The sequence below is a fragment of the Palaemon carinicauda genome, chromosome 22 (genome assembly GCF_036898095.1).
Source record: "Palaemon carinicauda isolate YSFRI2023 chromosome 22, ASM3689809v2, whole genome shotgun sequence".
NCBI classification, from domain to species: Eukaryota; Metazoa; Arthropoda; class Malacostraca; order Decapoda; family Palaemonidae; genus Palaemon; species Palaemon carinicauda.
This window is the reverse complement of record NC_090746.1, coordinates 19282993-19298031: the sequence shown is the minus strand read 5'-3', so window position 1 is coordinate 19298031 and position 15039 is coordinate 19282993. Positions and strand designations below refer to the sequence as shown.

The 15039-nt window shown below is 32.1% G+C and overlaps 1 protein-coding gene across 3 annotated transcripts in view; it reads left to right on the top strand.

Moving 5' to 3' along the window:
• Nucleotides 1-15039, top strand: part of LOC137616352 (solute carrier family 35 member F3) — a 391179-nt gene that overhangs the window by 300470 nt on the left and 75670 nt on the right. For all 3 annotated transcript variants that reach the window (XM_068346013.1, XM_068346011.1, XM_068346012.1), the window contains one exon: nt 3245-3403. In XM_068346013.1, coding sequence (XP_068202114.1) covers nt 3245-3403 — 159 coding nt within the window. The remainder of the gene's footprint in view (nt 1-3244; nt 3404-15039) is intronic.

The following is a 15039-nucleotide window of genomic DNA, read 5'->3' as shown; positions in this document are numbered from 1 at the left end:
AAATCGGGGACAACTCTGAGTAAGGATAGGTTACATATAGTTTATTTGGAAAAAAAGTAATTAATAAGAAAGCGGGACAAGAGGAAAATCAGTGGAGTACAACTTACAGTGAACCTTGAAAAGACAGGTCCTTTTGATCCCTTTCTTAGTAGACGACTAAACTTTTCATCTTCATCCTATTCCAAGCTTTGCCTTTCTTTAAAGAACAAATCACTCAGGCAAAAGCACTTTGAGTATAAATACATATCAGAGGTCAAGTTCAAATAATTTATCATGATATTTAGCTCCTTTTCTCAGATCTTCCTTAAAACTTGTGAATCACATATTTTTCACAAGCCTTTCCTCCACTACCGCTCTATTAATGACCAATTCACTTACGCACATCCGACTTGTCTTTCTCCTACCTTAACCTTTATACGACATTATTACAGATCTACATTTCTCGATATACATGTATAAACCCAGAATGAACTTTTAAGAAAATAATCTCATCCACAACTTTTCCCTTTCAATCACATTCAACAACTACAATTCGCTTCCTGATTATTTGTTAGTTGAAAACTCATTCTTTTGCATCCAACCTGTTGCCTTCCAAACGTTCAGAGAGCTCCCTCTACCTATCTTGACCCACCTTTATAATCAATCTATTTCATCATTCGACCGATATCTGAATCATTCATTCAACTATAAATGTTTGGGACAACGAATTCCATTCCTTTCAACGCTTATTCACATTTACATTTTATTAATGATTTTTCTCTCAATAATATCTATTTCAAAGTCATATGATTCTATCAGTGTCAGCTACTTCATCTATCACCAACCAACAATACAACTCTAGGAATAATCCCGTTTCCGCCATCTCATTCACAGCTCAGTTTCTTATCCCCAAAAAAGACATGCCACACCCTTTTGGTTCCACCTAACCAACTACCATTTACCGTAAACCCTCCCAGTTGCATATATTTTACCTTTGCCATATGCTTAATCAACAATCGACATGTGTGCACCCAGCACAGATTTTCTTTACACTCTAACTTCCACAATAATACTGTTAGTACTCTACCTTGTCTAACGCCCAAGTCGTCATACATTTCAAAGTCAAAACTTCTGAAGAAATAGGGCATTTTTTTTTCGTATGTACCTTTCCAGTTACTGTAATCAGTGTTTTGTACCTTCAATTTATACACATTTCCTCACAGCATTTTATATCAATCTGCTCATATCCTCATTTTCATTACACATATATTTCATGCACATTCCAATGCTACTTACAGGGATAAAAATTTCACTCATCCATCCCTTCGACTATTATTATTATTATCATTACTAGCCAAGTTACAACCCTAGTTGGAAAAGCAAGATGCTATAAGCCCAAGGGCTCCAATAGGGAAAAATAGCCCTGTGAGGAAAGGAAATAAGGAAATAAATAAATGATGAGAATAAATTAACAAGCTATCCTTCTAAATACAGTAACAGCGTCAAAACAGATATGTCCTATATAAACTATAAAAAGACTCATGTCAGCCTGGTCAACATAAAAACATTTGCTCCAACTTTGAACTTTTGAAGTTCTACTGTTTCAACTACCCGATTAGGAAGATCATTCCACAACTTGGTCACAGCTGGAATAAAACTTCTAGAATACTGTGTAGTATTGAGCCTCATGATGGAGGAGGCCTGGCTATTAAAATTAACTGCCGGCCTAGTATTACGATCAGGATAGAATTGTCCAGGGAGATCTGAATGTAAAGGATTGTCAGAGTTAGGAAAAATCTTATGCAACATGCATAATGAACTAATTGAACTACGGTGCCAAAGATTAATAAGACTATGTCCCTAATCGATACGTGAAGGGGTTAAATCATTAAGACATGGTTTTTACACCTGCAGTAAGTTAGACGTAATGATACAAATGCCAACGTAACTCAGAATCTTAATTAAAATCCTATTTCCACCTGGGAGTCTTACCATTCCTCATCCTTTTTATTTCTAATCACCAGGGTTGTTTTGATTTATATAAAATTACTTAAATCAAGTTATTTAAATCGATTTAAATCAGAATGAAAAAATCCTGATTTAAATCAAAATGAAATAAACTCCCAGAAATTACCTTGGAAACAAGGAAACTTCCAAAACTAGTTACTATTTATAAGTAATGCAACACATGAACAAAATCCTAGTTAACATCTGTATCATTTCGACTAACTTGGTGTTCTTAAGAATTGAAGCTGTTGTTGCAATTATACAAATTATAAAGGTTTCATTTTTTCAAACAGCGTTAATAGGAATTAAAAATTTTGTTACTAGTACTGTACGTACATGGAAAACTCCTAAATATGTTTTTAGTTTTATTTCTTTTTGTGTACTTTGTTAAAATAAAATGCTGTATGTTCGTAGTTTTGTTAGATTGCAGTTTCTCTTATTTTTGTGTATTTATGTAGTAGTTACTATAACTTGTCCGCTCCGATTAAACCATTAGTCCGAATTTTGGTTTTTAAGAGAAAACTCATCTTGAGTATGTATATTAAACTGTGGTTTCATTTAATATAGATCAAGTTCAATACCAGCAAATACCCCCAAAAGACTGAAACAAATAATCAGCAGCTGCAAATAGGTACTAATGAAAAAAAAATAATTTCAATCAAGAAAATTGATTTAGATAAAAAAATATTCTGATTTAAATCAAATTGATTTTTTTTCTATTTTTTTTTTTTTAGAAAAAGAAAAATCATGATTTTTTTCAACCCTGCTAATCACACAGTTTGACTTTCATAATCGCTCTATTGTATTTTGAATATTTAACTAACAATGTAAGGTTGTATTTTCTACTTGAAAGATTAATTTACTGGATGAAATTTCTCTTTGCGTCCACAGCTTACAAGAATAACTTCTATACTTCCTTAATATCATTTCCAAATGATTATCTTGATTAAACACTTAATTTTGCAGAAACGCTTATACCCTCATTATTATCACAACTACCTAAATATCTACAACTTTCATTTCTATCATAATAATTGATAATGATATGATTTTTTAGTAATAAGGTGAAGATGATATTTAAAAGTCTTACAACAATAATAAAGTCAACTCTAGGCATTAACGCGATGAAATGAAATATCAAGATGAAGTAACAAAATTATTTCTAGGCCCTTGCTCGCTGCTGACGATTGTAAATTAAATAAACAAACAAAATGTCTTTTGTCTCGAAACTAATCCTCATCTATTTTTTCCTCTTCAGATAGTCGTTGGGTGGATAGTGACTTGTTGCGTCACGACGTCCTGGGTAGGAGCAACGCATCTCCTCAAAGACATGTACTTGCGTCAAGGACTGTTCCCCGGGCCTGTGACATCGCCAACAACAAACTCGACACAGGAAGTCAAAGTAATATTGGTTCAGGTCAGTTCATCAATGAATAAAGTCCTGCTTCACCTTTTGTTTTAGGGTGAAGAAAACCCTGCCTTTTTGTCCTTTACAGCTACTACTTGCTATCCATTTTGCAGAGCGTTGGTGTTTCTTTGCTGTTAAGGTGCGGTGGAGCCACAAAGTTCCGCAATGGAGGTTGTTCATTCCTTTACTTGAAAATTATGCATAAGTAGTGTAAGCGACGCGTCAAAAATGACGGCTGAATATTTAGATAGATGTGTATACACACGCACACAGATTCAACTCTTCCCACCAACCCCCTTTTCCTAACTACAACACGGTAGTTGTGGTTTCAGAGCGTATCTCTCCGGGTAACCCCCTCTCACCAGGGTACGACTACTCCCTTTCCCCTACCCGAGGGACGGGGAGAGACAAAGTAGTTATATCACATGAGGTTGGGCTCAAGATAAATAGAAGAAAGACAGAGATAATGAGAACAGAATATGCAATAGAAAATGAAATATCGTTGGAAGGAGAATAATCTAAATATTTAGGAACTCTGACCTCTAACCCAGTCTCTTCAGAATTGGAATTTAATGAAAGATTGAAAAAAAGCAAATCAGACAATGACTAGGTTAGGTAAAATTTGGAAATCAAATTGCCTGAAATTACATATAAAATCAGGTTTTATATCAGTTTTGTGAGATAGGTGTTACTGTATGGACATGAGTCGTAGTATATCAATGAAATAATATCCAACAGATTTTATAGGTTTGAGAACAAAGCCCTCAAGAAGAATATTAGGAGTTAAATGGCAGGACAGCATTAGAAATGACACTATAAGAGAGATTACTCAAGTGCCATATGTGGATGAGATCATGGTGAGGGGTAGATGGAGATGGTTTGGGTAAGCTCTGGGAACTCCCCAAGAGATATTATTTCACAAAACTTTCAACTGGGGTCCACAAGGCACTAGAAGAATTGGAAGACCCAGTACTACATGGCTGAGGACTATGAAGCGTGAGGTAGGAGATCATGAATGGAGAAGTATTGATCTAAAAGCTTAAGATAGAGACGACTGGCGAAATCTAACTGAGGCCCTTAGCGTTAATATATGTATGTATATATATATATATATATATATATATATATATATATATATATATATATATATATACACATATATATATAGTAAGTATATATTTACATAGAAACAGATACTTGCTCTTTATTATATAGGTGAGAGTCTTTTCAGCAGTGTTGGAGATGATAATACTAAAACCCAAGACTTTAATGCTATTAAAACGGCCATTTTTGTGGAGTAATATTTCCCCACTGATATTTAATAAACGTTTTGCGCTACTTTTCTTCTCATTCTTATCTTTTCTCTTTACACTTCGGTCTTTGATTCAGGGGAAAGTTGGTTGAGCAAAGTAAATGAATACTGGGTAATCCAAACCACATCTCGGCAAGCTATGGTTAAAGGCTTCCACATTTCCAAACCTCTGAATAACTCGAGAAGACATATTTTCGTCCGCCCCATTCAAAAAATAAAAAAAATAAAAATAAAAAATGCAATTCATTAAAGGAAAACAATGTCCCATCTGAAACTATGATAGGCTTACTACAGAATAAAGACAACATACAATCCCACACTAACTTTTTGTTTAATATAACACAAGTGACGGCAGTGCAAGGGTAACATCAAACGAGAAGGTTTTAAAACAAAATATTTCATGACAGTGTCTCTAACCTTCATGTAAATAATACTTATTAGTAACAAAACTGAAAAGGATATGTGAGTGCTTATGCAACATAACGTTTACAAAAAATGCTTGACTTCAACTTGAAATCAAAATAAAAAGAAACAGCTGACAGACAAAACTAAGAAACAAGGTGTCAGGGAATGATATCGTGAGACGCTACTTCAAGCTGTACAGATATCATGAAATGTTGAATAACAGGAGTGTGATATAGTCTCAAGGAAGAGTTCAGAACCGTAGTTAATTCTAATAGCCAGGCATTCTCCATCATGAGGCTCAATACTACACAGTATTCTAGAAGTTTTATTCCAGCTGTTACCAAGTTGTGGAATGATCTTCCTAATCGGGTAGTTGAATCAGTAAAACTTAAAGTTCAAAGTTGGAGCAAATGTTTTTATGTTGGCCAGATTGACAGGAGTCTTTTTATTGTTTATATATGACATAACTGTTTTTGACGTTGTTAATAGTTTATATAGGACATACCTGTTTTGACGCTGTTACTGTTTTTAGAATGATATATTGTTAATTTATTTTCATCATTTATTTAATTCCTTGTTTCCTTTCCTCACTGGGCTATTTTTCCGTGTTGGAGCCCTTGGGCTTATAGCATCTTGCTTTTCCAACTAGGGTTGTAGCTTGGCTAGTAATAATAATAATAAGTGTAACATTAAATCTAAATCTCACTCGATAGTTATTCTACACTACCTCAAAGCACAGTCTAGAAAAGCACAAAATTCCTGTCATGTAACACAACATAAAATTTGTTTTAAAAACTAACATGGGGAAACTATTAACACTTATGTGAACGTTTGTTATAACAATACAGACAGGGGCTTGATTGAGTTAGCATGTAAGCGCGCAAGCATGCACAAAGCTTTGTCCAACTTCATAACAAAAGAAAGGAAAAAAACTTAAGGACAATTAATTCCTTTAGCCTCAGCCATCCCACCCCCCAAATGAAGGATGGAAGTGGGTTGGTAGGAGGATATAATTCTTTCACAAAAGAACATTTATTTTACGGTTGGAAGAACGGCTGAGGAAATATAAATAGCCACCAACACCATCGTTATTTTTGTTGTTATTATTAAAGGTGTTATAAGGATATTGTTGTTATTGATAACCTTGATAGAAAAGAGAACAGTTATGAATAATCCTTAGCATTATTATAAATGGTGTTCATTTTGAAGATAAGCCGAAAAGCTATGAAAAAACATTTTAGTTAACAAAAGAAAAAGAAAAATAACTGACTGAAAACGAGTAGTTGTAGGAACAACATGAAAAACATTATATTTTACATATACTAGAATATTGAGAGGAACATATAAAATTACAAAAGAAAAAACTAATACCAACAAAAATAGGAAATAAAAAAAGATGAATCTACAACCCAGAAGAAATAAATTAAATTGGACTACTAAAATGCGGGTTTATAAATAACAGGAAAAGAATTTCAAGACGGTAAAAAAAAAGAAAAAAAAATCATCTCTTCCTATTGACAAGAAAACTCAGCCGAGACAAGAGTAGAAAGCGAATGACAATTTTAATCATATAAGGAATATCAAGTGTCATTTGCTGAAATAGAGTTGATTTTACCTAACGTATAAAGATTTGGTCTAATGACAGGGTACTGAAACAAAATGACTATTTACTTCCGTATCGAAAATTAAGATTAAAAATAAAACAATGATGCATAAACAACCAGTAACACTGCAATAGATAACGAAACTTCAGATGGCATAAAAATATCAATAACTTGAAAAATCTATGACATGATCGTTATTATACTGTATATGGTCTCTATTGTAGAATCTGAAATAAATACCTATAAATATGCGTATCTGTAAAGCATATGGTTTCTTATCAAATATTCATATGCTCAAGGCATATTAGGGACTGTACGCATGAAAAGAATGGCATACCTGTACAGTCACGGCAAATAACGAACAAAAATGTCAATGTGTGTTTATTATATATCAATAGTCTGGACAAAAGGAATATAAGTGATATAAAAATAATAGGAAAAATATGCATTACAATGACACTTTTTACCTAAAAACATCCCGTAAAGCGACAATTTATTTCACTATTATTATAACTATCATTACTATCATTAATGTCATATACTAAGCTACAACTTTAGTAAGAAAAGCTGAATGATACAAGGTCATGGGCTGTATCAAAGAGAGAAGTCAGTAATGACAATTACAAGAGTAATAACAAGCTTAATTGCTATTGAAAACATTTAGACCATATATAAGCTACCACTGTACATTTTATTGCCTCCTAATATTACAAAGCTAGAAGCTGATTTCCGTATTGGAAAATGCGTCAAAAGATGTCTCTTAGTGGAGACATCACACGCCAGGCCATGTGAATGAGGAAGACGGTGGCACTGAATTAGAGAAGATTATCAACATTGACTATGAAAAGAGACTGTCAACCTGCTCATCAACATGAAATTCATTTGCAACAAGTTTGAACTTCTGAAATTACACTAATTCAACGACATGATTAGGAAGATTATTCCACAATTTAGTCACAGCAGGATTAAAACTTCTGGAATACTAAAAAGGTATTTAATCTCACATACGGAAAGTAAGATTGTTAGTTATGTAGAAGCCACGCAGGATATAATGCATTACTAAAAATGTGATTACACATATACATTAGAGATTTATACGTATTTCATTTATAAAGAAGCACATGTTAAATTTTATAAATTTATTACATTCGACCTATCTTTAAGAAATAAAATAATATACATAATGAAACACCTAAGATATAATCAAATGAGATCTTTTTGAGAGGATTTCCCTTAGGTTCTGAAAATCGTTACACAAATAAACATTTGCAAATTATGAATATCATTATGCATTAATCCTATTTTCATATTTACTGTATGAAATAACCCAGACATAGGGTAAAAAAACGGCAAAGACTAAACAGAATTGGAATCCAAGAAATATGTGAATAGCAGGGAAATGCTAGACAAAAAGTAGTTTCCTAGCAGTAGCAGACCAGAACTGAGAAGATGCTAAAGGTATATTAATGGAATTGTATACCTAAGTGATTTTTTTACAATGATGAAAAATCAGATAAGGTTACTGAGTGCGTTCCAATATATGCAGACTTAAGTAGAAAAAATAAAGGAATGGCTGATCACACTTCAAAAATACGCACACAGACACAATACTGTATATAGTTGGCAAAAGGATGGTTTTTTTTCTTAAGGTTTGATCAGTCCTTCCATTATTTTTTCTTCTGTCGTTTAGATAACTGAATTATATTGTGTGTGTGTGTGTGTATATATATATACAGTATGTATGTATGTATGTATATATATATATATATATATATATATATATATATATATATATATATATATATATATAGATATATATACGTATATATATATATATATATATATATATATATATATATATAATATATGTATGTTTGAATATATGTATGTATACGCACCATAAATAAACATTATATATATATATATATATATATATATATATATATATATATATATATATAATGAGAGAGAGAGAGAGAGAGAGAGAGAGAGAGAGAGAGAGAGAGAGAGAGAGAGAGAGAGAGAGAGAGAGAGAGAGAGAGAGAGAGTTGATTATCCTGTTCAACTCCTGTGTCAGGTTATCAATGAAGTTACATCAATAAAATATTTTGAGCTCCATATTACGAGACGACGTATTTAAACAACACGCAACAACATATACAGTAGAATCAGCTCAGTTATTTCGATTATTTTTTCGAAGTAGTCCATGTTTCATTTCCACAGATATTAATTCGTCGTATAAAAGAATGATATTCATTGGCATTAAAACAAATCGTATGCGCACATCAATAAACTAATAAAGGCATAAAATGCAGGGTAGCTGGAGGAAAGCTTCTAAATGACTGATATTAATTATTTTTATTGTTTTTAGCAGAATTATCACCAGTCACCTATCATATTTTATATGAGAAGGGGAATTTGAAATATGAAGTGTTAATATAAGTACAGTTCAAACAGAACAATAATTCAAAAGGAAAAACTATGAAAGAAAATTTCCACACAATAGAAAGCACTTGCAGAATGCAGAAGCTTTGATTCCCTACTCAAGGACGTTATGTGACATCCCTAGGGTAGGGTACTTGCTGTCTCTGCCCTTTATCATTATTTACCGAGATCTTAATGGAATAGACACACTTATAGGTATCAAATAATGAGGGTGCATCAATAAATCTACGAATAGTGACACATATGAACAGAGATGTATATCATAGCAACAATGGCGATAGCGTTCCAGCGTAATCATAACAGTCAAAGAGAAAGTCCACAGTATTAGAGCCAAAGGAATAAAAAAACCGTAAAGAACCTGGTGGTGCAATATTGTACCACCGCAGGAGTATGCAGATGCTGAAGTTCTGCATAATGAGTAGCACGCACAACTTCATTCAGAACATACTTAAGATGATAACGGAAAGTCTGTTTGTTGATATATGGATTTTGGAAAATGGTGAAAAAAGATATCTTCCAATGATGGTCAAATTATATAAGTTGTTAGAGTAAAAATTAAGCTATTTACTCAAGCAGCTAGGTTTAAAAGTTAAAGACAGGTGCTGGGAGGCTTATAAAGTTGAAATCACAGGAACAAGAGAGTCAAAATGGGGATAACTGACACAGTGCACAAATCCTGATCAGTTTTATTTTTTTTTACTTTTTTTTCATTTTAGAAAATAACTTATACTTATAAACATCATAAAAGTTGTTCATGACGCTGTCAATAACTACATGTTAGACTACACATTTCCACCAAACTACAGGTGGAATATGGTAACGCAAAACAAGAGATTTGATAAATTCCTCTTCTTTTCACCTGAAAAACAAGGAACTCTCCGCTCACGCGTTTCACGAGTTTTTCAAACTCTCATCAAACTGTTGTCATCACCTAAGGAGAAAAGTCCATGAACACTTTTATCCCAAATTTTTTCCTACCTTCCTTAAGTGGACGACCTAGTTTCCGGCTGTTTTGATACGATCCGGCTTCCTCAGCAAAAACTCAATGATCATAAAAATAAATGACATGGTAAAAGATGCAAGCTGGTTATGAAGCGAGGTTAAACTCGAAACAAATTCTTCAATAGCATTTTTATTATAATAAGAGTAATTTCCTGAAAACAATTTTCGACGTGCGTTTGAAAATACATTGGAACATTTTCGAATTTTGTCAATCAATATCTTTTTTTATCTTCCGCTACCCACTTTGCAAAGAAATATCTACTCCAGTTTCAAATAATATCAATATATTAACAACTTCAAAGACGTGAACCGAATTTCTGAATTAATTTCTCCCTTAAATCTACCTCCGGGAATAGGAAATTTATTTTACCATTCCGACACTTTACAAAAGTAATTCTGTGTCCAACCATTCATACTCGATTATCTCCCTCAAATCCCCTATATAATAAAGAGCAACTGTCTCTGTGTATACACACACACATATATATATATGTATGTATGTATGTATTTATGTATGTATATATATATATATATATATATATATATATATATATATATATATATATATGTGTGTGTGTGTGTGTGTGTATGCATAATACGTCTTTAATCCTGCGAATGGCAAGTTCACATCACAAACACTTTTTCCCACTATCCCATATTACCAGAGTACTTTTGTCTTTCCTCATCCCATAACCTTCCTTTTTATGAGGAGCACTAAATTACAAGAGCTATATAAGGTGATGAATAGTCTTTAACGATGGCCTCTACATGAGAGAGAGAGAGAGAGAGAGAGAGAGAGAGAGAGAGAGAGAGAGAGAGAGAGAGAGAGAGAGAGATGGCCTATTATAATCCTGACAGAAGTTCAATAATACCGTTCAACTTAATTAATTTCCTCTTGATCAAAGGTACCGGATGTCAATAGAATCTTGGATCGTTGGGAGTTTTATGAATTTTACGAAATGTGAATCGTCATATTTTTACGTTTTGAGGTCAATGTAAGAAATTACTATACTAAAATTCTTTATCATCAGTTTACATACTAATCTTCAGATAAAAATACAAAATTAAACACACCAATTATCTACCGAATCTTATAATTTGCCTATATTAAGCTTATACCAAGAGTCAGACATAAATCGTATAATTAAGAATTAAGTCGTTTCTTTCAATCGTCTTATTTACATCTGCCTTGTATTTTCAATTCTTTGTTCCCAGTCACCTCGCTTGATATCAGAGCACTGGGGAAATTATCAAAACACTGTTTACCTCGTTACCGGGTCGATGTTTTAGGTTTTAAATATTTCAATCTAGTAATTAGATATCATTCAAATAATGATTATTATTTTTTTTTTTTTTTTGACATAAAAATTTCAAATACTTCTTAGCGTGGATTCATCAAATACATAGCTAATTGATTTACGGACTGTTTGCCTGTTGAGGGGGTTTTAGAGTCAATTTGACATAAAGTAGAAGGCTAAAAACAGAGTGTAGATAGAGGCAAAAATTACGCCACAAAGACTCTTTAATAATATAGACAGTGCACAGCGTGAGCTGCTCTTATGACACTACTTAACTATGACTGTATATTGGGTTTATAAGATTTGTTTTATTTGCTTACATCATATTGATGAAAATCGAAATATTTCGCCATTTTAGTTTATTTTATGATTTCACTGGCAGTAATTGTCCGCAGGTGATATCATTGAAATTAGTCTCTTATTACTCATTTCCAAATTTATTTTAGTAAAAGAAAGTAAATTCCTTTATCCATATATTTCTTCAATGCTTCTATTGCAATATATATCCAAAAATATCCCAGCATCATTATCGTGTATTATTGTAATAAAAATTGAAAAATGTTACCCTAGAATCACTATATTGTAGAGTGCTTGAATATTTCTGCAAGGGTTATCAAATTGGCCAATTACGATCAGGTTAAAAAAATACAACTAGGCTGTGACAAAAATACTGCAATCTTATGGATAAAATAGGTTGATATACCTGTTTAATACCTTTAAAACAGATGTATGAAGCAAAAGTATTTAAAACAGATGCATGAAGCAAAAGTATCTATAATACACCTTTCCAAAACTGAATATAACTAGATTTTGCAAAAGGTAAATATTGGTGCATATCCTGGTGAAGAATGGCATATCCCTTCATTTGTTATGTAAAAAACAGATACTGAATACATTATTTGCAAGAAGAGAGAAGGGGCCACAGCTTTGGGATCTTCTTAATGGACGTGACACAGTCGGTAGCCGGATTTTATGTTTAGCAAATGACAACGCCCAATATAAATCCGGAAATGCTAGTTCTTGATAATATTCCTTTTCATATTGGCATTTTTTTACAGCGTACGATGAGTTCATTTTTATGTTGCATTATTACTACAGATTGTTCTTATTTTTGTTATACTTTCGGTGTAATAAAAAAAAAAAACTTGCTTGTTGTGCATTCCATCTTATTCTTTTCCTTTCCATTAGCTGTCTATTATGTTGTAGAATTACATATATATATATATATATATATATATATATATATATATATATATATATATATATATATATATATATATATATATATATATATATATATATATGATAGTGGCTTAAATAATAATGATTTACGTTTCTCATAAATTCCCCCTCAGTAGCACATACCGCTTCACCTTTGAATCTCTCTCTCTCTCTCTCTCTCTCTCTCTCTCTCTCTCTCTCTCTAACTCCTTTACATTGCCAGCATACTCTAAGAACGCGACTACACATAACCTGGAGGCAATAGTGCTGTTGGAATTAGTTTAATTTGCCATGCAATGTTTCGTATACAAGCTCTGTATTATTGGCCTGCTGCCAATGCTGGAAAGCTTTGCGCCGATTGTACACACTAAATTACAATTTATTTTAGCATGATGGAATTAGATTGGTAGGCTACATTTCAAAAGCTTATGAAATGCTTCTTTTGGTCTATTGTTACAAATTTTCATTAACCTTGATATAAACAAAAGAAATAAAATTCATATTTTTTTCACCGTTACAACAGACGATTATTATACAGTAAGGACTTTTGTAATTACACTTTAGAATTTGTAATTACACTTTAAAAGACTGAAATTATGGATGGTAAAGCTGCACTAATAAAGGCTTTCATCGTTGCACACCTACCCTTTGGAAACAAGCAATCCTAAGACTGTTATCTTTAGATACTTTTTTATCCTCTCTACTGATAAGCCTTGGAAGGTTTCTTCCATACGTTTTCCTTAATCTCAAAAGCCCATCAGGACTAAGTCAAGCCTCGCTTTTGTTACTTCCCCCTCGTTTTTCTAGTTCTTCATAATAAGGATAATCAAGGGATTCTCCATCGCTCTCTTATATATATATATATACATATATATATATATATATATATATATATATATATATATATATATATATACATATATATATATATATAGACACATACATACATTCATAGCTATAAGTAAAAATATTAAGGTAGTAAATATAAATATTAAATCTATCTCTTCTTACAAATAATGTAAATATATGCAAACAGTATATTGAAGGTACGCATGAGAACTGAAGAGATAATTAAAAAAAAAAAAAGCTAAAAATAACTTGAAATAAACATATATGCCTATGAACAAAATTGAAAAAAAAAGATATATAAATACAGTGACTTATCAATAAATATATTATAGAAAAGTTTCAGATAAGAGACAAATTTACGCAGAACAATATAAGGATAAGGAATCATTAGAAGATTGATGATGATATTGTTCAAGAATAACAGATAATTGAATAAAATGGGGATAAAAATAAATAAAACTCTTTCAAATACAAAATTTCCGACCTGAACTTCATTAGCCCATTTCCTTGATAAATTCATCTTGCCAATTTGAGACACAAAATAACAAGTATCTTTAGCCTCTAAAAGCTTTCCACCCTTAAAAGGGATCGCCAAGGAAAGAGATTTTCCTCGACTGAAGGGATAAAGGGGTTCCCGACCTCCCGAGATATCTCTGCTACTTGAGGCATAGAAAAAAAAAAAAGTCTTATGAAGGGAAGAGGTACATTAATCATCACATTTTGTTGCGATAGTCAAGATCTTTATTACATCAGTAAAGAATTCCCTGGAGATGCAAGGTGCAGGGACCCTAATGTTGTCTCACTGCCAGTATTTTGGTTACCCCATTCAAAGTTTGGCTTATTATTTTTAAAGAGGGGAGAGAATGGAATAGTTTTCCAATTTTTTAAACTGTCATACTGGTGAGAACCATCACTTACTGTAGCTAGTGGTAGAAAAAATCTAATCAAATATTACTCCACTCACTTTTACTGTGGGACTCTTTGGTGACATTCTCACCTATCGCAGTTCGCAATAATGAATATATATATATATATATATATATATATATATATATATATATATATATATATATATATATATATTTATATATATATACACATATATATATATATTTATATACATACATATATATATATATATATATATATATATATATACACACACACACAGACACACACACACACACACACATATATATATATATATATATATATATATATATATATCCATTGAAATTTCCTGGGATGAGACAGCTAATGTAGTGACAAGAAATAATGCATTAACAGTGTCCTGTTTTCATGCTGATCATCTATCCAAACAATGATATCAGCGTCTAGTATTGCGTACGTTCCTACAATTCATAGGAGGTCACCCATCCAATTGGTGATCATAAACTGTAGAAAACTAACTAAAATACTATCGAAGATTAAAGATGTAGGAAAGAGAAGGATTTCTGCATTGTGCAAAACATCAACCGTATCTAACAACTGAAAGACCATGAGTTTATT